The 22,817-nt window shown below is 52.6% G+C and overlaps 10 protein-coding genes across 10 annotated transcripts; 6 read left to right on the top strand and 4 right to left on the bottom strand.

The window, feature by feature from the left end:
* The first annotated feature begins 689 nt into the window (after nucleotides 1–689).
* On the top strand, nucleotides 690–1,691 carry BO66DRAFT_249327 (PIG-H family GPI synthesis protein). The gene is made up of 3 exons (XM_025642942.1): nucleotides 690–1,224; nucleotides 1,293–1,495; nucleotides 1,553–1,691. Exons 1-3 carry the CDS (start codon nucleotides 891–893, stop codon nucleotides 1,628–1,630), a joined length of 615 nt encoding a protein of 204 aa, XP_025506701.1. The 5' UTR covers nucleotides 690–890; the 3' UTR covers nucleotides 1,631–1,691.
* BO66DRAFT_389449 (pseudouridine synthase DEG1) lies at nucleotides 1,672–3,790 on the bottom strand. Its single transcript, XM_025646803.1, has one exon. The coding sequence runs from the start codon at nucleotides 3,597–3,599 to the stop codon at nucleotides 1,752–1,754; it is 1,848 nt and encodes a 615-aa protein (XP_025506700.1). The 5' UTR covers nucleotides 3,600–3,790; the 3' UTR covers nucleotides 1,672–1,751.
* Nucleotides 3,791–4,161: 371 nt separating this feature from the next.
* On the top strand, nucleotides 4,162–5,242 carry BO66DRAFT_368152 (putative Rho-like small GTPase). The gene is made up of 4 exons (XM_025645321.1): nucleotides 4,162–4,387; nucleotides 4,513–4,741; nucleotides 4,836–4,955; nucleotides 5,030–5,242. The coding sequence occupies exons 1-4, from the start codon at nucleotides 4,299–4,301 to the stop codon at nucleotides 5,189–5,191; spliced, it is 600 nt and encodes a 199-aa protein (XP_025506699.1). The 5' UTR covers nucleotides 4,162–4,298; the 3' UTR covers nucleotides 5,192–5,242.
* Nucleotides 5,243–6,075: 833 nt separating this feature from the next.
* rps0 (40S ribosomal protein uS2) lies at nucleotides 6,076–7,092 on the bottom strand (the record flags this gene model as incomplete). The annotated part of the gene is made up of 2 exons (XM_025644497.1): nucleotides 6,076–6,789; nucleotides 6,919–7,092. Coding segments are annotated over 2 exons (888 nt in total), but the record flags the coding sequence as incomplete, so codon positions are not given.
* Nucleotides 7,093–7,387: 295 nt separating this feature from the next.
* On the top strand, nucleotides 7,388–8,738 carry BO66DRAFT_368146 (mitochondrial 37S ribosomal protein uS15m). Its single transcript, XM_025645320.1, has 2 exons — nucleotides 7,388–7,509; nucleotides 7,590–8,738. Exons 1-2 carry the CDS (start codon nucleotides 7,464–7,466, stop codon nucleotides 8,441–8,443), a joined length of 900 nt encoding a protein of 299 aa, XP_025506697.1. The 5' UTR covers nucleotides 7,388–7,463; the 3' UTR covers nucleotides 8,444–8,738.
* Nucleotides 8,739–9,099: 361 nt separating this feature from the next.
* BO66DRAFT_389446 (uncharacterized protein) lies at nucleotides 9,100–9,910 on the bottom strand. Its single transcript, XM_025646802.1, has one exon. The coding sequence runs from the start codon at nucleotides 9,577–9,579 to the stop codon at nucleotides 9,283–9,285; it is 297 nt and encodes a 98-aa protein (XP_025506696.1). The 5' UTR covers nucleotides 9,580–9,910; the 3' UTR covers nucleotides 9,100–9,282.
* Nucleotides 9,761–13,314, top strand: BO66DRAFT_249261 (uncharacterized protein). Its single transcript, XM_025642941.1, has 4 exons — nucleotides 9,761–10,392; nucleotides 10,945–11,469; nucleotides 11,520–12,603; nucleotides 12,672–13,314. Exons 1-4 carry the CDS (start codon nucleotides 9,942–9,944, stop codon nucleotides 13,195–13,197), a joined length of 2,586 nt encoding a protein of 861 aa, XP_025506695.1. The 5' UTR covers nucleotides 9,761–9,941; the 3' UTR covers nucleotides 13,198–13,314.
* Nucleotides 13,315–14,583: 1,269 nt separating this feature from the next.
* spb4 (ATP-dependent RNA helicase SPB4) lies at nucleotides 14,584–16,791 on the bottom strand. The gene is made up of 3 exons (XM_025644496.1): nucleotides 16,444–16,791; nucleotides 15,877–16,386; nucleotides 14,584–15,817 (listed from the first exon to the last, which is right to left on the bottom strand). The coding sequence occupies exons 1-3, from the start codon at nucleotides 16,731–16,733 to the stop codon at nucleotides 14,674–14,676; spliced, it is 1,944 nt and encodes a 647-aa protein (XP_025506694.1). The 5' UTR covers nucleotides 16,734–16,791; the 3' UTR covers nucleotides 14,584–14,673.
* Nucleotides 16,792–16,982: 191 nt separating this feature from the next.
* Nucleotides 16,983–19,012, top strand: BO66DRAFT_389443 (diacylglycerol/polyprenol kinase family protein). Its single transcript, XM_025646801.1, has one exon. It carries the CDS (start codon nucleotides 17,359–17,361, stop codon nucleotides 18,517–18,519), a length of 1,161 nt encoding a protein of 386 aa, XP_025506693.1. The 5' UTR covers nucleotides 16,983–17,358; the 3' UTR covers nucleotides 18,520–19,012.
* A 1,548-nt stretch (nucleotides 19,013–20,560) lies between these two features.
* BO66DRAFT_249234 (uncharacterized protein) lies at nucleotides 20,561–21,333 on the top strand. The gene has a single exon (XM_025642940.1). The coding sequence runs from the start codon at nucleotides 20,693–20,695 to the stop codon at nucleotides 21,197–21,199; it is 507 nt and encodes a 168-aa protein (XP_025506692.1). The 5' UTR covers nucleotides 20,561–20,692; the 3' UTR covers nucleotides 21,200–21,333.
* The last annotated feature ends 1,484 nt before the right edge of the window (nucleotides 21,334–22,817 follow it).

Here is a 22,817-nt window from a genome sequence, read left to right as displayed (position 1 = left end):
GTGACAATCTGGTCAGCATCAGCTCAAAGGTAACCTGAGAAGAATATTCACCAAAGTAATACGTGGACAAACAGGTACACTTGGATTGGAAACACAGAACGGGGACTTGCTCAAAGGTTACAATAAGCAAGTCTCACGCGTGAGACGCTGACCAGCAAGATCCATCATTGCCCTTCCATTCCCACTCCGGAAAGAGCTTTCGCGCTGCAACATATTCTCAGAAATGCCTTCAAGCTTGTCTGGCAGTTTCCGGGACACGCTTTCAACTTCATGGTTCATCTCGGAAGGCTGGCAGAGAATAAAATCCATGGGCTGTAGAGAAGTAAAGAGCTCTTCGATTTATCGTTTCGTTTCAAGTACTCCGTACAAGTTTGAGTTATCATGAAGATATCAATATCTCATTTCTATCTCAAATCCATTCATTCTTGTTATGCGTCCGGGGAGTCCTTAGTTGCTTGGGAGCTTGCTGGTTTTTGTGCTCTGTCCTGCCCCAGCGTCTATTAAGGCCGCCTGACTGGCATGAGCCTCTTACGACCCATACCCCTCTCCAGCTCCTTAAAATGCTTTTCTCAGCTCACTGATAAGGCCACAAGGTTGGGCAATCAGTGAGACAAGTGGTTGGTCTAGACCGGGCATTGGCAGGTGCGACACGATGCACGTGATGCGGTACGACACAACCGAAGAGAGCTCATTTAGCCGTTCAGGGACTAGATTACCTACTACTGCTAGCTACTAGCCCTGAGGTCTGCTTCTCCTCTCAAAAGTGATCAGTATGAGAATCTTCAAATTAATTCAAACTCGGCATCTATAAACGTACGGGCTTTGCACCTCAATCCCGAATCACTGGACCGTGACCTGTTGGCACTAGTCAATCGCATTGTTTTCCCTCCATGCCAGGCCGCCTCATCCTACGGCGCCCGTCCCCGACGACCGTCTCGTTCACCGTTTCGAATGCCTCAAGACATACCAGCACGCCTGCAAAAGTTCTATTCTACCTGCAAGTTGTGCTGCGGGTGCTGAGCTTTTTCTGCGTGCTCTTACTTGATGTCGCCAAACTCCGACACTCTTCCTACATCCAAGAAGCGCGATTGATCCCCTGGGCAGCTGTATGGTCGACACCGCTGGGCGCCTCGGTTTGTGGCTACGCGGATAGGTACAGCTACCCAGCTGTGGGACTGGTCAGTGCAATTGTGATGTATGGTGTCTTCAGAAAAGGATACACAGGTTCGTTCGATGTGTGCGGCTGTTGTTTGACTCATCCAGCGGTGCTAACTTCCATTGCTACGGTACAGAAGAGTCGCTCCTCGTTATACGCGGGCTGGGCATCCAGACTTCGACATCCTCCAACACGTACTTATCAAAAGCGTCTACGCGATTCATACCTACCACACAGATCCAGGATATTGTGATCCACGAGGCTTTTAAGGGATTCGAGGTTCGCTTCTATCTCGCTGTAATTGTCGAAGGGGAGACAGAAGTCCTCGTGGTTTTCCCTGTGAGTTTGAATTGGGGGCGTATGTGTGTTTGGCATCGCCTAACTGACAGCGGATAGAACCTCCTTCCGAATCGACAAATTCTAGAAGAGGTCTGGAGAGGCTCCCGACGATGTCTGTATGATTCCAAGTCATAGCGTGATTTAAACGGAGAATGTGAACATCATGGGTTTCAGAAAAGATACTCCTGTGAGGAGCAAGCGCGAGACTTCGCGCATGAATGCAACATGTCAGGGTAAGTACAGAAACTAATCTTATCTACATCTCCATCTTGGACGCCTTCGCACCAGCCTCCGTTTTTCGTTGTTTGGTGGCCAACCACCGCGCATTCTGGACCTCAACGAGCTCCGTCTTGCGTTTGTGCATGACTGGAATATAATCACCGCCTGTTCTGGAATCGTTGCCACCAATGAACACTTTTTGTCCTCTGTTCTTCCGCTCCCAAACAGGGTTTGCTCCTCCGGTAGCGATCATGGTTTGATCTCTTTGACTAACAGCCAGGTCGAGCAGCGTGCCGGCTAGGATCTCATCAATCTTACGCTGTCTCCAAACAGCCCAGAGCTCCTCGACAATTCCACCGAGACCAAACTTGCCGCCACCTTTGCCGAGATGGGATTTGATCTGCCTGATATCGCCTGCATAAACCCACTCCAACGCATCCTTGCGGCTACCGCTCTGCTCGTCAGGGTAAATACAATCCCAAAGGACAAGAGGGGCGTCAGATGCCATCTCATAAGTGGGCTTGCGCGGGTTTTTGGATGCATCTAGCAGGTCGCGCACAATGGTTGGGGGTTCGAGGCCCTGGCCAACAAGGAACAAGACACTGACCATGTGACGAACCTGATGCCATAGGAATGCGGATCCTTCTAGATGAAAGACATACACCTTAGCAGCAGTAGGTGTAGGCTCAACGGATGATCCGGTGTCTTGCTCGCCCTCAACGGCGCGAAACTCTGGCTCGTTGACGTAACCCAGCGGGGTGTTTTTGGCATCAATCAATTCAATATCAGCGCGGAAAATCTCACGGGAGAAATTTTCAATCTGTTTGGTAACATCCAGCTTGCAGAAATTGCGGAAATCGTGCGTGCCTTCGAAGTATTTGGCGGCTTCACGCATCGCCTCAATGTCCAGCCAACCCTCTCTGTACTTCGGACGAGCGTTCGTTCCGTCATTGGCACGAGGCATTAATCCGAGAGGCCCAGGGGTTGGAGAGAAGGCAGGCTGGGTGAAAAAGTACTTGTAGTGTCGTTCTCGGCAGGAGAAACGAGCATCGAACCCTTCAGGAGGGTTGGGGCACCACGCCAGGACCCTGATATCCTGCGGAAGGACCTTATTCAACATGCTCACATAAGGATGTTCATCCTTGATATGATCCCAACCGTCATACGCCTCCTCCGTGTTTTCCATAGCCGTGTCCGGGTTCTGCGCATCCGTCTTGCGCATTGGTCGCGTGCTGCGGACCCTGATACTAACGACCTGCCCAAAAGCGCTCACACCGCGGTCCGTGCGGCCAGCCTTGGAGTACTGGCATCCGTCCCAGTTGATCCAGTAGGGCTTGACCTCACGCGGCGCATAGTTGTCGACAAAGTCATCCCCAGAAGTATCGGTCGGAAAGATCAGACGTGTCTTGCGCAGTGCCTTATAAAGTTCCTCCTCAATAGTCGGCAACGGTGTGGCATTGCCGTTCGCGTGTTCCAATCCGTTATACCGCTGTCCCAGGTAGGCAAACTTCAGTGCGATGTAGCGCGTGTTATACTTCGAAGGATCGATCTCCCGGCGCACTTTCGCGGGCTTAGGCTTCCGTGGCTGTAATTCCTGCTTGGCTGTCGAAGAAGAGGGCAAATCGGCAGGCCTTTTCTCGGTAGGGTTGTCGTCCTGCTGCTGAGGAATGCTTGTTGTGCTCTGCGTCGTGGGGGCAGGCGATGCGGCGCACTCCGCTGTCCGGGAGTGGAGTTGGCGCTCAAGTTCGGTGATGCGAGCAATCAGACTGGAGGTAGGCCATGTCGAGTAGTCCGGTTCTTTATCGGAGGAGCCAGACGCTGGCTGGGTTGACGTCTGCGCGGGCTGCTGCTGCTGCTGCTGCTGCTGCTGCTGCTGATCCGACATGGTTTGCAGCAGCGGGGAGGAATTAACCTGGGCGAAGGAACGAGCGAAACAGTGGAAAGATGCGGCGGCTGTTGGACGGGATCTGTATATAGTGGACTCTTGAGCACGAGTCAAGAAGGTGCGAAGGCTTCCTTGGAGACTTCGCATACCCGTGAGGAAAAGAATGTTGGGTGGACTCGAGACTCTCGCGGAGGTGGCAGCGGAAATTGTTTTCTTTGGGTCTGCGAGCAAAATTTTGGAGTCGCTGATCCAGATGACTTACGGAGTGTATTGCTCGTGTAACCCTGGTATTATTACGCCCGCTGACATTGGAAGATATGGTCGTTCAGCTGTGGCTCGAATATATTCGAAAGGAAAATACTTCTTGAGTTTATCATGCTATCTTTCATAGTATAAACGCATATCACTGTATTGGATATAGACAGTAATTCCTGTTGGTTGCCCAGTGAAGAGTTACCGTGGGAAGTATCAAGCAACGACTGGTTTGGAGGCGGACGGCGTGACATACATATTCCGGATCTTATCGCATCTCGCACACTAACTTACTGTACTCCGTATCTTTACTATCTCGATAACCATCACAGGCAATAGCCCTGTAGAACTACCGGGAGATGTTCAGCTGTCGGTGACAATTGAGTGCGCTTTACAAGCAACAGAATCTCTCGATATATCACAAACACCCGTAGCGTTCCAATCGGAATGGCGGACTCCTACCTCCAAGGAGACAACCCGACGGTTACGATCTTACTCCTGGGAGACTCAGGTTGTGGCAAGTCAACCTTTCTATCGTGAGTAGATTCTGTTCTTTGACAAATCATCATATGCAATATTCGGGCAATGTGAATCATTGTTATCCTTACTATTCCCTTCCTGGCCCTATAAAAATCGTATTTGTCCACTAATGCCACCCCAGAAGCCTGAAATCCAACCATCGCCGACTTCAAGGACAAAGAGGAGACGACGTCCCATTACGGGATAGCGACCAACCCTTTCTCTATGACATTCGCTTCTCCAAGAAGTCATTCACTCTCGAAATCTTCGATACCGCCAGTCCCAATCAGCACTGGTCGACTCTCCGGCCGGATGTGGTGCTTCTGGCGTTTGATATCTCCAATCGCGAGACCCTGAACGGGTTGAGAGGGGTAAGTGGACCTGAAGCCCGGGGACCATTGTTCATATCGCAGGCCTCCTGACCCCTTCATCATGGCTTGCCCCATTCTGACACATGTTTCCCAGTGGCGACACGATATCATCCGGTACTTCCAACACGGCTACGGGGAGCGCATCCCCATCATGGTGGTGGGATTGAAACGAGATCTCCGAGTCGAGGGAGAGGGAATCATCTACCCACAGGAGGTGAGTCTGGTCCTGAAAATGGGTTGTTGTTTTCCTTGTTTGCAGAATACGATGGACGCTGATTTGATTGATAGTCATACCGCATCGCCCAGGAACTTCGGTGCGATCGGTATGCGGAATGTTCCGCCGCTACGGGTGAGTTGATGGCGGAGACCTTTGAGGATATCGCGCGGATGGCGGGGATGACCTTGACGGCTGCGGGCGGGCAGAGTAAAGGGGGTTGCGTTGTGTGTTGATTGGCTTTTTTTTTTTGGTTTGTGATACCCTTCTTTTTCACTTGATCATTCATGGGTGTTTTGGTCGGGCTTTTTTTTTTTTGGATGCTTGGAGTTTTGTAATCTTGGAAGTCGAGGTAGGCCGATGGACTGAGGTGTAAAGCACATGGCAGATGGCTCTAATAAGGCAGGTCCGGATTTACCGTACTACTTGTAGATTGATGATATCGCATATCGAAATCGACTTCAACCCATCCACTGGCGTTACGGTTCTCTACTCTACGATCTCTAATGCTACGAAGAAGGGTGGAAAGACATGGTAGCTTGCATCACTTTTCAATTACGCTATGATAAACATGCAGGGAGAAACCAAGGTAACGCTTAAGTCCACCTTGTAAATTGACAGCACAGGGCTTTCCCCCAGAAGCTCACCGAGGCAAGAGAACAACTGGATATCTTTCCCTCATAAGCGCCAAGTCAACTGTTTAACGTTGCAATTCCTCCCCGATGCACACCATAAACGAAACATCAAATATCGGATGGGCGGGAAAAAGGTTTTCACCGTAGCATACCACGTCAGAAAGGAAAAGAGTAGGAAAAGGGGTGGTTTTGAAGTAGTGGATCTCCCGTTGATTGTGTGTGTTTTTTTCCTCAATTTTTCTTCCTTTGCTTTTTGGTTTTTTTGGTAACTTGCTGAACAGAGACTAGGATAGACATGACAAGGGAATTGCTTTTCCTCTTTTGTGGTTGGAAGGGTGTGCGCGAGTGTCGCTCCGATTTGCGCAAAGGGAGTCCACTGAAAGCTCCCCATCCAATCGCCCAAGATGCTTCATGGAAAAGAAGATGTGAATCAAAATCCCTTCTCAACGACCGTCCGCGTCACCGGGTTCAAACATTTACCAGTTGCCCTCAGCGGGCTTGGTCTCAGCCCAGCTCTCGCCAGCAGGAGCGGCAGAGCTGGCAGCCCAGTCGGCACCGTCAGCCTCCCAGCTGGTACCAGCAGCAGCGGTAGCAGCGGAGAAAGCAGTGCCAGGAGCACCAGCACCAGCACCGGCGGTGTCCCAGTTGTCACCAGCGTAGCCGGACTCGATGGCAGCGGGGCCAACCTCCTCGGCGGAGGCAACCTTGGTCTCGTCGGCGATCTCCTTGTTCTCCTCAGCCTCGGGGTCACGGTAGAAGTACAGGTCGACAACGACGTCCCAGTCAACCTCGCGGGAGGCAATGGTACCACGGAGGCGGAGGACCTCACGGGCGAGCAGCCACCAGACGAGACCGATGGCGTGGCGACCCTTGTTGTTGGTGGGGATGGCAACGTCAACGAAGTCGGTGGGGGAGTCAGTGTCGCAGAGGGCGATGACGGGGATGTTGACGTAGCTGGCCTCCTTGATGGCCTGAGCATCGGTGCGGGGGTCGGTGACGATGATGAGGCGGGGCTCCTTGAAAGAGCGGGTGATGTAGTTGGTGAAGTTACCGGGGGTGAAGCGACCGGCGATGGCGGTGGCACCGGTGTGGGAAGCGAACTTCAGGACAGCACGCTGACCGTAGGGACGAGCGGAGATAACACAGACATCGGCCGGGTTGTCGATGGCAGCGATGATACGGGCGGCCAGGACGATCTTCTCCCTATAACAATCGCGCGTGCGCGCGCAAGTCAGATTTCTGGCCCAATTGATTCATCGCGTGTTGCATTTGCATTCGCATGTCTCCTCCAATTGCGCGTTGCGATTTTCCTTCTCCTAGTAGTAAACGTACCAGGTCTTGCCAATGTTGATAACGTTGACACCGTCGGGGCGAGTCTTCCAGAGGTAAGGCTCCATGTGGGACTGGAGGTTCTTGGATCCCAGGTGGCATTGGGCAGCCAGGAGCTGCTCAATGTCCTGGGAGGTAGGGTTGAAGATCGGGGGGAGCTGGGAGGGGGCCATGGTGGACGATTGACTCTGCAAAGGAGATCGAATTGAGGATATCAATCGACTGGCGCTTGTCGCGGTGGTGATGACGGGAGGAGAGACGGAACGCGAAGCTGAACTTTTCCACGCCGCGCTGAGATGGTGATGAATTTCGCTTGCCGTTTGTGAATTCTAGGGCTAGGGTTAGCCAAGACCGGGAGTCCCCGGACCGTCCCCTGATCTCACGTGAGGCTGCCTCCCCAAACCAGGACTAGCGTCCTTTGCCCGGTCTTCGAGATTTCGGAGAAAGTTCAGCGCGCCTGTGCTGGTTGACGGGCCTTAGATGCGAAGCAGCTCCGGTTTGTTCTACGACCATTGCCAGTGCTCGCCGTCTCAGGCTTCCAACCATGTCTCCTCGCTTGCTTCTTCAGTCCTCCCTCAGGGCTTTCACTGGTATGTCGTCACTCCTCCTTCACCACGTCCGCCTTGGTCGGTCGCCAATTCCTCTCTAACTTGTGTGCTGTTGATACCAGGCTCCTCCTCCATCCAGAGTCCGCTCGCCGCCCTATCCCTCACCCCTTCCAAGACCACAATCAGAGCCGGTTCTGCAGAGGCAAGAGAACGTCGCAGACATGACCCTTTTTTGACCGCTCAGTCGCGCCAGCGCAAGGCAGCCAACCTCTCTCGCCGACAAGCTCTCGCCCAGGAACGTGAACAAGCTTTGGGAGACCCCGTCAAAAGCGCACCTACCCCCTTCATCCAAGAATTGCAGGAAACCCAGACGCGCTCCGAGAATGCCTCCCCCAACTTCTTCGTGAAACCGGCCGAACTACAGAGTGCTCTCGACCATTCGAAGGATTTGACTTCTCCTCTCGCGAACCCGGACCGCGATGCCGCCGACCCTCAGCTTGAGATGGAGCAAGCTGAGCAACACAACAAGCAGCACGAGAATGCATTGGAAGCCATGAATCGTATCTTGAAACTTGACAACGGAAACAACCAAGATCGCATGCGCCTTAACATCCAGAAATGTATCGAGACCTTTGGTCGGCACAACACGGACCAGACATTGCCCCCCAAACCAGCTAGCGTGTCTCTCGACTCTGCAACTTTTCCTCCCGAAAAGTTTCCCCGGATCGGGGCTGATACTGGCTCCCCAGAAGTGCAGGTGGCTATCTTGACCGCCAAGATCATCAATCTGTCCAGACATCTTGAGACGACCAACAAGGACAAGCACAACAAACGCAACCTGCGCCTCCTCGTGCACAAGCGACAGAAGCTTCTCCGCTATCTGCGACGAAAGGAGCGTGGAGGTCCCAGATGGCAGAACCTGGTCCAGACTCTCGGCCTCTCCGACGCTGCTTGGCAGGGTGAGATCAGCATGTAATCGGGACTCTGCCGGCGTTTGTATTCTATAATTTCTTTTGACCACCCTCTTCCCAAACTATCCCTTTGGCGTATATCAACCTCATGATTTTGTCTCTGAAACCGTTCCTCTCTCCCACCAACTTGGCGATTATGGCAGAGAGCCGGCGAAACTGTTTTTCATCTAGTGCCACCTCACTCCAGCGATTTCTGGTCATTTCAAGATCATCGCTGTGTACTGTACAAATATTGCTATCGTTTTCCACGACTTAGAATTAACTTGCATGGAATGCGATTTCTCATTGCCTCTGCTCTTTAAACAATGAGTCTGCGACTTGTAGTACGAACTGGTGTAACTGACTAGGCACATTTCTTTACTTCGCTAAACCACTCAGCAGCCAGCATCTTTGATGATTCATGTAAAAGTCTTTCAGATCAGGGTATAGTATGACCCTTTCATGCCTGATGTCTTCATAACGATATTACCGAGTAATCTGGACTGACTGGGAATCTGCGGCGACATTGCGGTTGCCGACGGCGTCACCGCCTTGTCAATTCTGCCGGGACGTCACTCCCTCGAGCCGCAAATTTCCCGCGCGGTCGAGTGAATATTCACTTCACTGCCATCTTCTCATCCATCACCAGATGCTATAGCTTTGCTTGCTCCGGTAGTGAATGTTGCCAGCTGCCCCGCGGGTCCACGGCCCACACGCGCCATAACACCATAACAACAGAATCATAACACAGCCCACCCACCCAGTGAGTTTTGTTTTCTTTCCTTCCTCTTATCCTCTTCCCTTCTCATCCTCTGTACAACATCCTCCCTCTCCTCTCCACCTGTTTCGCACTTCGCAAAAGCTCTTATCTACACACAAACAATTGCTCTTTTGCGCTTCGAGACATCGCCCTCCTCTTTTCTTGTCTGTACTCACCTGTGCTTGACTTCCTGCCTCGCAGTGTTTGCAGAGTCGGAATCCCGTCGCGCTTTTCCCTTCGCTCCTTCTCTCTCTGTGCCCATCCTACACTCCATCCTCTCTTCCTGTCTCCTCCACCCTCTCTTCCTATTGCTTCCACCCTGATCACTTCTTTGTGCCTGAAGACTCGAGCTTTATTCGACTCAGGCTTTGTTTTCCAGCCCCGACAACCTGTACTCTCCATCAGTTCGCAATCACCATCATCTTTCTTCACGTGTGTTGATATTTCTCCCCTGTCGAATCCCTGCTGTGCTTGCTTCAGCTTGGGGTTCACACCCACGCCACGAGACGGGCTCTCAACGTTGAAGCTAAATTGCAACTTGGGTCATTGTCCTGTTCTCTGTGCGCGCGAAAACCGCAACCTTGCCTTTTTCGAATCCGCTATCCCCCATCTCTTCTCTTACCGTCGACCTGCGCTTCAAGCTACCTCTATTTTGGAAGATTTGCAAGGTCTTCTCGCATATCAAATTTACCAACGGTGCTCACGTTAGTGCCGCGTTAACTCGAACACTTACCAATAACCATTCACTTTCTCGAACAGTCAAAATGCGTACTCGCTCGCAGATGATGTCGCCTGGTGGCTTCGTCTCCCTAGATGACCACAATGTTGCTCGCCCCACTAGGTCGACTAGAAGCAACTCGCAGCAGTCCGCCGCCGCTGAAGAACAGCCCGCCCCTCGCGCCACTAGATCGACTAGGAGCAACTCGCAGCAGTCTGCCGCCGAAGAAGAACAGCCCGCTCCTCGCCCGAAGGCAACGCGCGCCAAGAAAGCGTCTTCCACAACCACAAAAAAGGCTCCTAGCAAGAAGAAGGCCTCTACAAAGAAGCGCACAACGCGCCAAACTACTCGCAAAACTGGCCAATCAGATTCCGAGGAGACCGAACAGCACCAGACCGAAGAGAACGAGAACGCTGAACCCACCGCATCCCAAGCGGAACCATCTTCACAGGAGAACGGCAGCACCGAAGTGGGCCAGAACTCTAACCCTATAGAGAGTGAGTCCCTTCCCAACAACACACAAAGCGCCCCGGCCAGAGAACCACCACAGACCTCCCAGGGACCAAGTGCTGCCTCGGAGGTTTCAAGTAGCCCGGAGCCGCCTCTCTTTGAGAGGTCGCGGACCATGTCTGCCGGCTTAGGGTCTTCTGAGGCAGTCACAGTCCCTAGTGAGCTGCCGGAGGAACCAGCCACGACGGCGCCAATGGACCTCCAATCAGACGAGGTACCAGCGGTGCCGTTTGTGGGCTCCCCGGGGGGAGCGGAGGGAGATATCGAGATGTGTGATACATGTTCTGTATCATTCGCAGAACTCGAAATCGAACCTCTTCCCCCCGCGGGTAGTACATTTCCTCCGGTCGGGACCGGTCCACGTCCTACGAATCAGCGTCGGGCTGTGGACGTGCTTTCACCCGTGCCCGAGCACCTCGGGTTGGGTGAGAGCAACGGTCTCGCCACAGGTTCCCTTCAACAGGGGTCTGTTGGTGCTCCGGGGGGTCTGGGGCATGGCACATCCTCTTCCAAGAGAGCGGGGCTAATGTACAACACAGACAAGAAGCGTCGTCGCCCAACCAATGAAGACGACAATGACAAAAACGACGGAGAGCCAGTCACCCCCGCTGCGAATAAGCGGCGCAACCTTGGTATTCCCGGAAGTACTCCCTTCTCTCATGCCAGTCCCTTGCCTCGCCGTGTCACCGCCAATATTACCCCATTTTCGGAGAGACTTCGCCGTCGCAACGCCGAGTCGCAAGGCCGCATTTACAGGACCAGTCTTCGCATCTCGCAGTACCTCGCCCAGGAGGACGCTGATCGTCTCGCTTCTGAGAAGACCCCAGTTCCAGGAGAAGATATCTCGATGACTGAACCTTTCCCAAGCTTTGAGGATAACGAACTACTTCATGAACAAGATGCACAGGAACCGGAATCGGAACCGGAACCGACACAGCAACCCACCACTCCGGACCGGCCTGCGAGTAGCTGGAGAATCCGCGGGCTACTGAATTCTGTCCCTCGCAGACTTTCTCGTCTCATTCCCACTTTTGGACGAACCCCCGAAAGAAATGAGAATCAAGGTATGCCTTCTTCATGGCTTGGCATTGTTTATTCCGCTTATGCTTGTTAGTGCCAGCAGAACCATCAACCGAGCCGCTCAACCGTACACAGCCTAGAGCGTTCGTTCCTTCGAACAGAACAGTGTCTCCCACTCCCAAGACCAAGGGACCGACCCAACAGCCGCAGCGTGATCTCTCCTTCTCCCTGTTCCCTGCTACTATTGACAGGTCTCGCTACCTTGATGATAAGCCTAAAGCCACCCCGAAGTCTGTCCAACAGACCCCTGCCGACGTTCCATCCAAAGTACCTGAGCCTTCGGCCAATACATCGAACCCCAAAGATTCTGGTGAATCCATTGCCGAAGCAAGCATAACTCGAGGCCGTAACCCTGTCCCAGGGGAGCCTAGCACCTCCACTCCAAGCCAGAAGAAGCGCAAGCGGGCCCCTTCCCCTGATGTGATCCCTAACCCGCCTGGATGCAGCTATGGAATGTACGAGGACTACTTCGTGATCTCTGACGATGAAGAAGATGAAGACGAGGAGCCTGCACTCCCACAAACCGAACCCAAGAAACAAGACGTGAAAGGAAAGTCCGCCATTCGCAGTGTTCTCCGGTCCGAGCGTCCAGCTTCAAAGAAAGTTCGATTCGATGCGAGTCCCCAGGATACCCCATCCAAGCTTAGAATGAAGCCCCGCGCCACCGATCCGTATACTGGACAGCATTTCGTCGGCATGGATCTGTCTGGCGAATCGAGTAACTCATCTTCATCTCTGCCTCCTACCCATGTTCCACAGGCCGAACAGTCCACTGTTTACCCGGATCCGCGCAGTCGCCCAGGCTTCGTTCCCAATCGTGATGGTACTTTTGAAACCCCCTATTCTGATACTTCTTCTGATGTCTCAGAAGAAGATACCCCAGCTCCTGGCTTTGTTCCCAATCGGGATGGTACTTTCGAGACTCCTTATTCTGACACCTCCTCGGAAGCTTCGGAAGACGAGGCTACACCAGATTTCGTTCCCAACCGCGCCGGTACATTCGAGACTCCCTATTCGGACTCCCCATCGGAACCCAGTACTTCTGCCCCTGAATCTGTGCCCGATACACAGACCACTTCGCCCATTGAAGCTCCTTCGCAGCCTCACATTACTGAGAGGTATGTTCTTCATCTTATCTTCATGAGCCCAGGCAAGGCACTGGCCTGCTAACCAATCTTCCACCTAGCACATCATCCGACGAGACTCGCGCGACTCCGCAGCAGGCGCTTGTCCCTCCTACTACCCCAGCCAAGGTTGAAGATGATGCTCTTGCTCGAGTCCGCTCGCAGGCAGAGAAATACAAACCCAAGACGCCCAGTGGACTCCGCACTGCGAGCCGCTATTCTAGCCCTTTGACTCTTGCTACTACTCCTGACCCAGTCTCCGTACCTATTGCTACCCCCAGCACAGTCCCCGCACCTGTCGCTAGTCCCGAGCGTGCATCCAGCCCCGAGGACTTCGGTGACGACCAATTCGCTCGCGATGCCCAGTGGCTCTATGAGAATTGCCCAACTGGAGACCTCTCCGAGCTTGCCTGGCCGGAAGCCGAGAGTTATGAAGATATGGGCTTCAGTGCAGAAGCAGTACGCATCGCCAACGAAATGTGGGATCCTTCAGTGGTCGACCACGCTTACGATAATATCTGGACGCCCGGCTTGGAAGCGTTCAGGCGCGAAATGGAGACTGGCCTTTCGCACGCCGCACTCGCATAAATTCTTCCTTAATAAATGATACTACTGAATCCAGTCGAAAGTTGCTCAGGTTATGGGATGTCGTTAGTTCTTCTTAATCACTCAGACTACCACATTCGCCTTTACACCAAGCCTTGGTCTGCCTATCTGGTTGAAAGTTGTTTAGGATTTGGCATATTATTCGCTCTTCGTCGTCCAGACCACCACATTCGCCTTTACACCAAGCCATGGTCTGCTCACCGGGTTCAAAGATGTTCAGGTTTTCAGTTGTCGTATACCTTGGTCGCTCAGACCATCACATTCGTCTTTATCCCATACTATGGTCCGCCTATCCGGTTGAAAGTTGTTCAAGTTTTTGATTGCCGTGTACCTCCATCGCTCAGACCACCACTCCTCTTTACACCAAGCCATGGTCTGCTCATTGGGTTGAAAGTTGTTCAGGTTTTCAGTTGTCGTATATCTTCATCGCTCAGACCACATCAAATTGTGGCCTGCCCATCTGGTTGAAAGTTGCTCAGGTTTTTCATTGTCGTGTGCCCTTCTTTATCGATCAGACCACCATATTCGTCTTTGCATACACCAAATCGTGGTCTGCACATTCGGTCGACTGTTGTCCAGGTTTTGGATTGTCGTTAGCTCCTCTTCATCGCGCCTGAGGACCATCACATTCGTCTTTACACCAAATCGTGGTCTTCCCGTCCAGTCGAGAATTGTTCAGGCTTTGGATTGTCGTTTGCTCTCTATCGCTCAGATCACCACATCCATCATCGCACCTTAACTCGTGGTCTGCTCATCTGGTCGAATGTTGTTCAGGTTTTGATTGTGGTCTCCCTATCATGGCTTCGGCCCATAGATTCGTCTTCTACGCCCCAAGATCGCGGTCGGCTCAAAATGGTTATATGTTGTTGAGGCGCAAGGTTGTTTAGTTCCTTTTTATGATGCAGGTCATTGAATCCGTCTGCGCAGGATTGTGGCTCGCCTGTTCTCGCCGAAGGTTGTTACAGGTTTTGTATTGCTGTTGTTCACTCCCGATGACGCAGGTTGTTACATACCATTCATCGTGGATTGTGGTCAGGATCACGCGGTCAAAGGTTGCTTGCGCTATGAGCTTTTGTCCTATCTGTGGTAGGAGTTGTTTTAGAAAGGTCTTGGGATACCATCACTGTTTTTGTCTGGTTTGGTTTGCGAAGCATTCCCGGTGTTGTCTGTATTAAGAATTGCTTTGCATGTATCGAGTGGCACTCTAGCGTCTTTATTACCCACACAGACAATCGATGTACAGTTCATGAGTTTGTGATCAATTCATTGTTATGGCAGAAAACATGAGTAGTCCATGGGAATGGTTGTTTGCCTTCGATAGACGAAGGGTAAATACTGCATAGATAGGTAAAATGCGAGAAAGGGAGTCATCGATTGGGCATCAGGATCTATAGACGTAGTAGACATGGTATCAAAATTATATGACGATAGGAAGAAACCAGGATACATGATGTCAGTTCAATCGAACCCTTCAAACTCGTCATCCTCCGCATTAGCATCACCCTTGCCCTCGGCCGCCTTGGCTGCGCGCCGCAGTCGACGTTCCTCTTCATTCTTGAGACGGAGTTGCTCCACCATCTGCTCTGTCTCGCGCGCCTTCTGCCGCTCTTCTTCGGTCATCTTCTCCCACCGGGTATGCTGGGCCCGTGCCTGCTTCACCTCCCTGCGCTTCTGCTTCTTGTTCCGCGTCTCGAGGTTCTTACTCCAGGCGGAGGCGCTTTCGGTCGCCCGTCGCTTGTTGGAGGATTCGTCGCCCTCGTTAGCCGCCGCAGCTGCCGCCTGCTCGGCTCTCTCCTGCATTTCTTCCTTGCGGCGCTTCTCCCGCTGCTTATCCTTGTAGGTGAAGTTGTCCCAGTCCAGCGTGACGCCCAGTGTCCGGTCGCCCGTGAAGGACCGTAGCTCCGGCATCTTGGGCAACTTCAGCAGGGCCCACGCCTTGCCCAGCGCCTCCCAGTCGACATCAGCGACGCGGAAGATGCTGCTGGCCTGGTGCTTGCTGTAGCTTCGGAGCCAGCTGACGAACGCCTTCTGGCCCCGGTCATGCAGGGCCCGGTCGGCGAGCACGGCCTTGCGCGCCCGCTTCGTCGCGGCGGCGGCGTCGGCGTCGGAGACGGTGAGGGGCTTCGGGTACGGGACGACCGGCGTCTTGCGGACGTCGAGGAAGGAGACGTAGTCCTCCTCGCGGCCCGGGTGGAGCAGGACCACGCTCAGACCCTTCCGCCCCGCGCGGCCGGCGCGGCCACAGCGGTGGATGAAGGTCTTCGGATCGGAGGGGGGGTCGATCTGGACGACGAGGTCGACTGAGGGGATGTCCAGTCCTCGGGAGGCGACGTCGGTGGTGAGCAGGATGGCGGGCGTGTGGCAGTTGAGGAAGCGGGTGAAGTTCTTCTCGCGGACGTTGGCTTGGTGTTTGCCGTGCAGTGGGATCAGCTGGAAATCATCGCCCAGGATCAGAGGGAGAATGCCGGCGAGGTAGTCGACCCCCGAGCAGGTGGAGACGAAGAAGATGGTTTTCTGGGGGGTGGGTTCGACGGAGCGGAGGAGGGCGGGTAAGGTTGCGAATTTGTGTAAGGGAGGAGCGGTGAGGTAGGTCATTTGTAGACTGGTTTATTATGTTAGCAGGTTGGCATTACCGGGGGGACAGCGATGCAGAGAACAGACCTGGCCGGTGTGCGCTTATCCTGGGCTCCTGACGTGCCCTTGACTTTGACCATGACCTTGACCGGGTTGCGTAGACCGACTCGCACGATCTGGTCGACTGCCTCGCTGATACTGGCACTGAAAAGACCGGTGCGCCGTTGCTTGGGTAGTCGACGCAGGATGTTCTGCAGTGTGTCCTTGAACCCCAGATCCAAGAGTCGGTCGGCCTCGTCCATGACGAGCATTTCGAACGATGACTGAGGGCAATGTACGTGCGGGGAGGAGAGGAGCTCCAGTAACCGTCCTGGTGTCGAGACCAACACATTTGGGGACCGCTTCAAGAAGGTGCTCAAGTCCTCCGCGGGGGTTGTTGAACCACCCAGAAGAAGCTGCGGCACAACCTTGAGGGCGGAGGAGAGATGTTTGGGGCGAGGCGCATCGGCGTCTTCGGCGGGGTTGAGCACGGAGGCAGATGGAGGGTGGAAGGCAAGCAACGAGGTCAGGACATTGTAGATCTGAGTAGCAAGTTCTCTGAAACACATGATTAGCCCATGGCCGCAATCCTGTCCTAACTGAGATGCGACCTACCGGGTGGGAGAGATAATGATTGCGCCGACATGGTGCTTCTTGAGAGGCTCCTCCAGTCGCAAAAGCTTCTCGACAACGGGGATCAAGAAAGACAACGTCTTGCCACTGCCAGTGACTGCCTCCACGACCACATCCTTATGCGCCATGAATAGAGGAATGGCCGACGCCTGGACGGGGGTCATGCGCGTGAAGCCCATGGAGGAGACGGCGTCGAGCACCCATTCCGAGAGAGGGGGTGTCACTCCATCCCACGCTCTGGCAGATGTGCCAGGAGGAGGTTTAGGGGCCATGTTGGGTCCGCTGCTTAACGCTCAATTCTTCCCAGAGTAGTTTGAAAATTGATTGGACACCTCACACCGTTATCGATCTTTTTCTTTTCTTCAGATTCATTCAATCCTCCAGTTTTTTTTTCCCTTATCGATTAGATACCGGAGGCGGTGGGGGATTTCTGCCGTAGATACACGTGACCGCCTGCGGATTCGGCGGAAGCCAATCGGTTTCCGGGCTGAAATCGAAGCTGAACGAGACTGTGAATATATCTCCCATCTTAACTCATACTCGATCCTAGTTACTCTCCTTTCGGTGCAGTGAATTTCTCCTAAACCCTCACTGTACAGATTTTGTCTCTCGCGTGCCATGTCGATCTTTGACTGAGCGTGAAACGTCATGCGCAACGGTGTGTCTGCCTGCTACTGTACATACGACTGCAATCGACGCTGGCTGCCATAAGCCACATTCCCTCGTCATCGTTGCACCTATTCGTCGTTCGACCTGCCCATCATTGCGTCGTTAGAAGCGCTCAGCTCCCCTACACCGGGCTTTCGTGCTGCCCTCTTCGTCTACCTAACTCCGCGACCCTTGTCTGGAGTCATCTTGAAACCGGCCCTTCCACCTTTCGTCATACCCGCGGTCGAGATGTCTACAAACCATGATGCCATTCCCGAGACTCCTCGTGTGATCTCGCCCTCCCCCACCCCCTCAGACCCGAGATCGAGCTCGCGAGACTACTTCGGACCCACCACGCGCTCGGCTGCGCGTCGACAACGACTTGGTGAAGTGGCGGAGGAGACCAACGGCGACGCGGATGCGACTCTCAAGCGCTCACGGGCTCGTTCTCGGAGTCCTCCCAGCCCAGAATCAGCGCGAAAACGCAAACGCAAGTCCAACCCTAAACTTCCGACTGGGAAAGCTAGATCGCCAACAACGAACGGTCATACCGCATCGAACAATGGGTACCTGTCGCCATTACTCAGGCCCAATGGCGCTTGGGAGAGCATTTCGCGATCTCCTTCTCCTCTTGGTCTCATTCCTCTCCATAGCCGCTATCGCAGCTTCATCCACCGACATGAAATCCCGCGCAAGCTCCTCCACGTCTCCATCGGCTTCCTCACACTACATTTGTACACACGTGGTATTCAACCGCTCGAAATAACCCCATGGCTCTTTGGCGCCTTGGTCCCCATCGCTTCTGTCGACATCATTCGCCATCGTTCAGAGACCGTCAATAAGCTATATATTCGCTGCGTGGGAGCGTTGATGCGCGAGACAGAAGTTTCCGGTTACAATGGCGTCATCTGGTATCTGTTGGGCGCATATGCTGTCTTGCGCTTCCTTCCCAAGGATGTCGGTGTCATGAGCGTGCTGCTACTTAGCTGGTGTGACACTGCTGCTTCCACCTTCGGTCGTCTCTATGGCCGACACACCCCTCAGCTCCGCAAAGGCAAGAGCTTGGCGGGTACCTTGAGCGCCTGGCTGGTTGGGGTCATCACTGCTGCCGCTTTTTGGGGGTTCTTTGTCCCTTACATCGGGACTTTCCCCAACGATCCTGAAGGCTCTTTTATGTTTACCGGACGCCTCAATCTGATCCCTGGCTCAGTCAAGAATCTGCTCGGCTGGACTGCGGATACTTCCAGCGCTGTCCTGTCGGGTCCTCTGGCCCTTGGAGTCATGAGCGTTGTCTCCGGCTTGGTGGCTGCCGGTAGCGAGTTCGTTGACTTGTTCGGCTGGGACGATAATCTGACGATCCCTGTTCTTAGCGGTGTTGGCTTGTGGGGCTTTCTCAAGGTCTTCGGCTGAGACAATTAGACTCCAAATCCCTAATTCCTTTCGGCGTTGGCCGCATTATCCCTTCCTGTTCCATATTCCCCTTACTATATTTGCTAGAGGACAAATCCCGCCTGACGACCTCTTGTTTCTTTGTTTATATGACGCGCAGCTATCTGTTCATCTTTACTTGCTTTTCTCTCCACGCCTCGCCGATTATCCTACACACTCTTCTATTGCTATCATTATTATTGTTCTCATTCACTTTAGTGATAACTAGTCAAAGGACACTTGCAGCCGGGGATCACTTCCTGACATACATGGGATGGACTGCTTTGTGATAGATGGATCTAGATAGATCTCCGAGTTCGTGATACCTGGGCGCTTGCAATCGATACCAACCCCTTCTTACTAATTCACTCAATATTTCTTCTGTATGCTTGATGCTCCGCCTAATAGGTTCAGCCTGGCTACTGGATGCATGCTTTCCATTCACCCAGGCTGTTGTTGCCAATGTGAATACCTGTCTACTAGAATAACATGTTACGGTATATTGTGATGCGTTCTTGTGCTATATCTCGCCTAACAAGCACATTCAATTGTACTCTGGCTTTCAGGTCAATCTTTCCCTGTAACAATTCATTCCACATTGATGTACATTCAATTGGCGGACTTGCATCCTCATTCATCGAGGAAGGTAAATATTCTCTATACACATATAAAGAAGGACCACCGTCTCTCTATTCCTCTCTTTCCTTTCCACAAACAATCTTCCATCCTCTCATCAAAATACAAAAGCTACTCACCATGTTTGATATCCTGGATCCATTCTCATATGACAGGCTTTTCTGATCTCGCGAAGGCTCCTTTCATGGTACGCAGTTATCAACAGGATATTGTGCTTTATATCTACCTATTGTACAAGACCGGCTAGCATCTGCAGGTCCTAGCAGACGGCTCCTACAAAAGCGCCGAGCGACTCAGCCCAGCCACATACATCTTTGTCGTTCGAGGTATGCCTTGCCCAAAGTTGTATGCTAGCTAAGGCTCGTGGACATGTCGTCCTGGAATCGCACCGAATCATCAAGCTCCTCCAAAATTTCATCCTGAGAAGCGGAGACACAAAGCATGGAGAGAGAGAATGGGCATCCCAAACCACACCGCGAGCGAGCCACATCATACGGCGTAATGTTCAGTATTGGATGGAAATGGATGGCAATGAGCTAGCGCGACCAGCTTGATCAAAGGAATCGTTCCAAGTCTCCGGATGCCGCTTGCGCAAATGTCCTCCGCGGATGATTGAAGGATTAGAACAAGTGGTAAGTACACCTTTGTCGTTATGTGATGCGTCAGTGGTTCTGACTAGTCCGCAATAGATAGCGATCTCGCGCGAAAGAGGGCTGCAGAGAAGGAACGTATCGCAAAGAAGAAGAGTTCCCCCATCGGGAAAATGATACTTGCGCGGATTCAGCGGTCCTTCCGAGCGTCTCATACAGCCATGATGAGAAGAAATGGAACCGTGGGCTTGTTATGCAAGATTATTGTGAATCCAGACCATCGTGTCGATGACTGGCCACCTTATGGAGTGAAACTGTGCGACGCATGGGGTCTACCAAGCTGTCGAACTCCTTCGACGACATCGTCTTGCCACGCAGGATCAGACTCAAGTGAGTTTTCCGTAAGCAGCGTGATGTTGCATTCATTCGCCGCAGGATTCGAGTTTTTCGGATTGCCAATGCATCGTCTAGCTACATCAATACTAACATGACTCAAACCGTGGACAGTCCCTGACCTGAAGCACTCACAAGAAGTCGCACTGGCGATGCTCGAACCGTGCGTGGACGTCGCCATCTTCCAGACGTGTTCGTCAAAGCATGGGCCAGTTGCAAATAGCCCGAAATGCGCATGCTGTGCAGTACAGAGCTCCTGACATACGATTCACACGTCATAGCTGTGCTTATAGAGCGTTGTGTGTCATCCGGACAAGAGACCGAGAATCCTGCCAAACATCTCGCACACGATGTATCGGACAGCGATGTACTCAAGATATTTGAGGACAGGATGGGCCAACCCTATAGAGAGTGAGTCACTCCCAAACAAACAAAGCGCCCCGGCCACACAATCAGCACAGATCGTCTAGAATCCAAGGGCTGCCTCGGAGGCCTCAACTAGCCCGGAGCCGCCTCTCCTTGGGAGGTCGGGGACCATGCCTGTCGACTCCGGGTCTCATGAGGCAGCCACGGTTCCTAGTGAGCTGCCGGAGGAACCAGCCGCAGCGAAAGGGAATTTAGTTGGTGTACCGGGAACATTGGCCGTGCCTGCCCTGCAGTATACAAGCTGCAGTCTTACTCTGCACAATGCACACAGCATCGAATGGCTGCACTCTGGCATCCTCAAGAAAACCACAGTCGATAGTCCTGCACTATCAACAGGAGAATCAACCTACCCCCAAAGCAACCGATGCATCAACTCGTCACTCAATAAGAGATATGCCGGGGTATTTAACTGTGGTTCGAAACTGCCAATACCACGTCAAAAAACGAATCATATTCCTCATACAGCCGTGCATCCCCAACTGATCTGGCTAAAGGGACCCACGGCGGATTTGATATCGGACACGCGGGAACGAGGTGGTCAGCGGCATGCTACTACGGTTGCGAATGGCCCCGCAGTGACTACCGCAGGTACTGCGCTACGCCGGTACCGAAATTGAGGAGCGGCGCAACCGGGTTTGACTTAGAGGCCAGGTCATCCATTGAGCTGCAATACAGAAAGTAAAGCTTCTGGAACCGAGCCAAGGACCATATGAAGCTGTTAGGTGCCACGGGGGATGAATATAAGCTTACACAAGAGAAGCTAATTCGGCAGGTTTGATCTGCAGCAGGGGAGATGGGACATGTGGCGTTTCTACTGCGTATAATACAACTACTTCCTACCGTTTTTGTATCTTACACTGTATGTCCATGATATGCATTCTCTACCTGAGGAGACGTGAGAATGAACAACTTGTTTACCCTGACTACAGGCGACGCCATTGAATTGATGAACTTAAACAGTCCACTGCCGGGGAAACAACGTAGCGAATTGTGATTATATCCTGTGGAGCATACATAACTCAGCCATATGATCTATACTAGTGGGTTTCTTGAATGTCTCGTTCCGTCTACAAACTATCTTCATTTTTCAGTATCTTCGAAGCGAACCACCGCCTCATCCTCCTCAGTTAGGGCCCGGCCGGGACCGGTCTCTTCCCTGCGGCGCCGATGGTGCGCCTGCTATTTCCCTGTTTGTTCTGTTTGTTTCCAAAATCTATCTCGACGCACTATATTAGTTACCTCTACTGTACATACAAACCTCAAGCTATGGAGCCGGAGGAGTACTATCAATCAGAAGGATGTCCTTGTCCACGAAGCTATCATTGGTAGGATTCGCACGTCCCTCATTCACATTATATGTTCGTAAAGGCTGAAGAAGGTACCTCCCCCAAGAAGGAAGGGGAGAGGTTTCAGAGAACCCAGGTGATTCGTTCCTTTCAAGAAACGACGCGTACAGACAAGGCACAGCTTAGATTGGGTTGATGAGGTTGAACGTATACAGTGAAAGGTCCGGCTGAATCTCTTTCTAGGGCAGAATCTTCCCCAGCCACAGACATCTATTAGATCTTGGCTTGTATAGTAATTTGTTCATGTCTATGATATCAGTTGTTCTATCTTGACTATATAATGACGCATCTTGTACCCTAGGCTGTGACAGTCGCTGTCTTGAGCAACCCGCTTTCCATTTGTTAACCGATCTCTTCTAGGTAAGTTTGATGCGACGCGTCGCTTTCACCGGGATGGGAACGGTATGAGATCTGGAGTTTGGGGCCGGGACTTAGCCGGTCACATCGTCTGGTGAAGCCTCTTGCAGGCGGCCTGATTGTCTTTCCATTTTCAGGAAGTCGGGTGAGACAATCTAGACGTGTTTGCTGACCAGGATAGCCAGAGCAAGGAAAGTTGACTAGTGGCGCAATGTTGTTGTCGTGTACTGTCCCATAGGACAAGACTATCGAAGGGTTCAGTCCTGATATATACTCCTGAGAGAGTCCATGTATATGGGAATCTTCCCGTCTACCCAGCCGCAGTACGGTATATCATCCAAATCCAGTGAAACAAAGGAATCTTCAGGGAAGATTGCAAAGAGCTGGAGCGCTGGCTTTAAGCGGTACCGGCACAAGGTGTTGTTTCCTGAATGGAAGAACAAGCGGCGGGAACACTCATTTGTAGCTCTAGCCACGGCGCAAGTCGCTGCAGGACTTGGTAGTATAGGCAATCGAGTCTGCAATATCCTTG

Source organism: Aspergillus aculeatinus, assembly GCF_003184765.1.
Source record: "Aspergillus aculeatinus CBS 121060 unplaced genomic scaffold BO66scaffold_9, whole genome shotgun sequence".
Lineage (NCBI taxonomy): Eukaryota > Fungi > Ascomycota > Eurotiomycetes > Eurotiales > Aspergillaceae > Aspergillus > Aspergillus aculeatinus.
This window is presented reverse-complemented; position numbering and strand designations above follow the sequence as displayed.

Bases quoted from the DNA above. Each gene is read 5' to 3' on its own strand.
- BO66DRAFT_249327 (XM_025642942.1), top strand. From the start codon at position 891: ATGCCAGGCCGCCTCATCCTACGGCGCCCGTCCCCGACGACCGTCTCG. The intron at 1,225-1,292 runs GTTCGTTCGATG...GCTACGGTACAG, and splicing joins CTTCAGAAAAGGATACACAG to AAGAGTCGCTCCTCGTTATA. The intron at 1,496-1,552 runs GTGAGTTTGAAT...GACAGCGGATAG, and splicing joins AAGTCCTCGTGGTTTTCCCT to AACCTCCTTCCGAATCGACA.
- BO66DRAFT_389449 (XM_025646803.1), bottom strand. From the start codon at position 3,599: ATGTCGGATCAGCAGCAGCAGCAGCAGCAGCAGCAGCAGCAGCCCGCG.
- BO66DRAFT_368152 (XM_025645321.1), top strand. From the start codon at position 4,299: ATGGCGGACTCCTACCTCCAAGGAGACAACCCGACGGTTACGATCTTA. The intron at 4,742-4,835 runs GTAAGTGGACCT...CATGTTTCCCAG, and splicing joins CCCTGAACGGGTTGAGAGGG to TGGCGACACGATATCATCCG. The intron at 4,956-5,029 runs GTGAGTCTGGTC...TTTGATTGATAG, and splicing joins GAATCATCTACCCACAGGAG to TCATACCGCATCGCCCAGGA.
- BO66DRAFT_368146 (XM_025645320.1), top strand. From the start codon at position 7,464: ATGTCTCCTCGCTTGCTTCTTCAGTCCTCCCTCAGGGCTTTCACTG. The intron at 7,510-7,589 runs GTATGTCGTCAC...TGTTGATACCAG, and splicing joins CTCCCTCAGGGCTTTCACTG to GCTCCTCCTCCATCCAGAGT.
- BO66DRAFT_389446 (XM_025646802.1), bottom strand. From the start codon at position 9,579: ATGGAGAGTACAGGTTGTCGGGGCTGGAAAACAAAGCCTGAGTCGAAT.
- BO66DRAFT_249261 (XM_025642941.1), top strand. From the start codon at position 9,942: ATGCGTACTCGCTCGCAGATGATGTCGCCTGGTGGCTTCGTCTCCCTA. The intron at 10,393-10,944 runs GTGAGTCCCTTC...TGTACAACACAG, and splicing joins GAACTCTAACCCTATAGAGA to ACAAGAAGCGTCGTCGCCCA. The intron at 11,470-11,519 runs GTATGCCTTCTT...TATGCTTGTTAG, and splicing joins CGAAAGAAATGAGAATCAAG to TGCCAGCAGAACCATCAACC.
- spb4 (XM_025644496.1), bottom strand. From the start codon at position 16,733: ATGGCCCCTAAACCTCCTCCTGGCACATCTGCCAGAGCGTGGGATGGA. The intron at 16,387-16,443 runs GTAGGTCGCATC...CATGTGTTTCAG, and splicing joins ATCATTATCTCTCCCACCCG to AGAACTTGCTACTCAGATCT. The intron at 15,818-15,876 runs GTCTGTTCTCTG...ATAATAAACCAG, and splicing joins GATAAGCGCACACCGGCCAG to TCTACAAATGACCTACCTCA.
- BO66DRAFT_389443 (XM_025646801.1), top strand. From the start codon at position 17,359: ATGTCTACAAACCATGATGCCATTCCCGAGACTCCTCGTGTGATCTCG.
- BO66DRAFT_249234 (XM_025642940.1), top strand. From the start codon at position 20,693: ATGCCTGTCGACTCCGGGTCTCATGAGGCAGCCACGGTTCCTAGTGAG.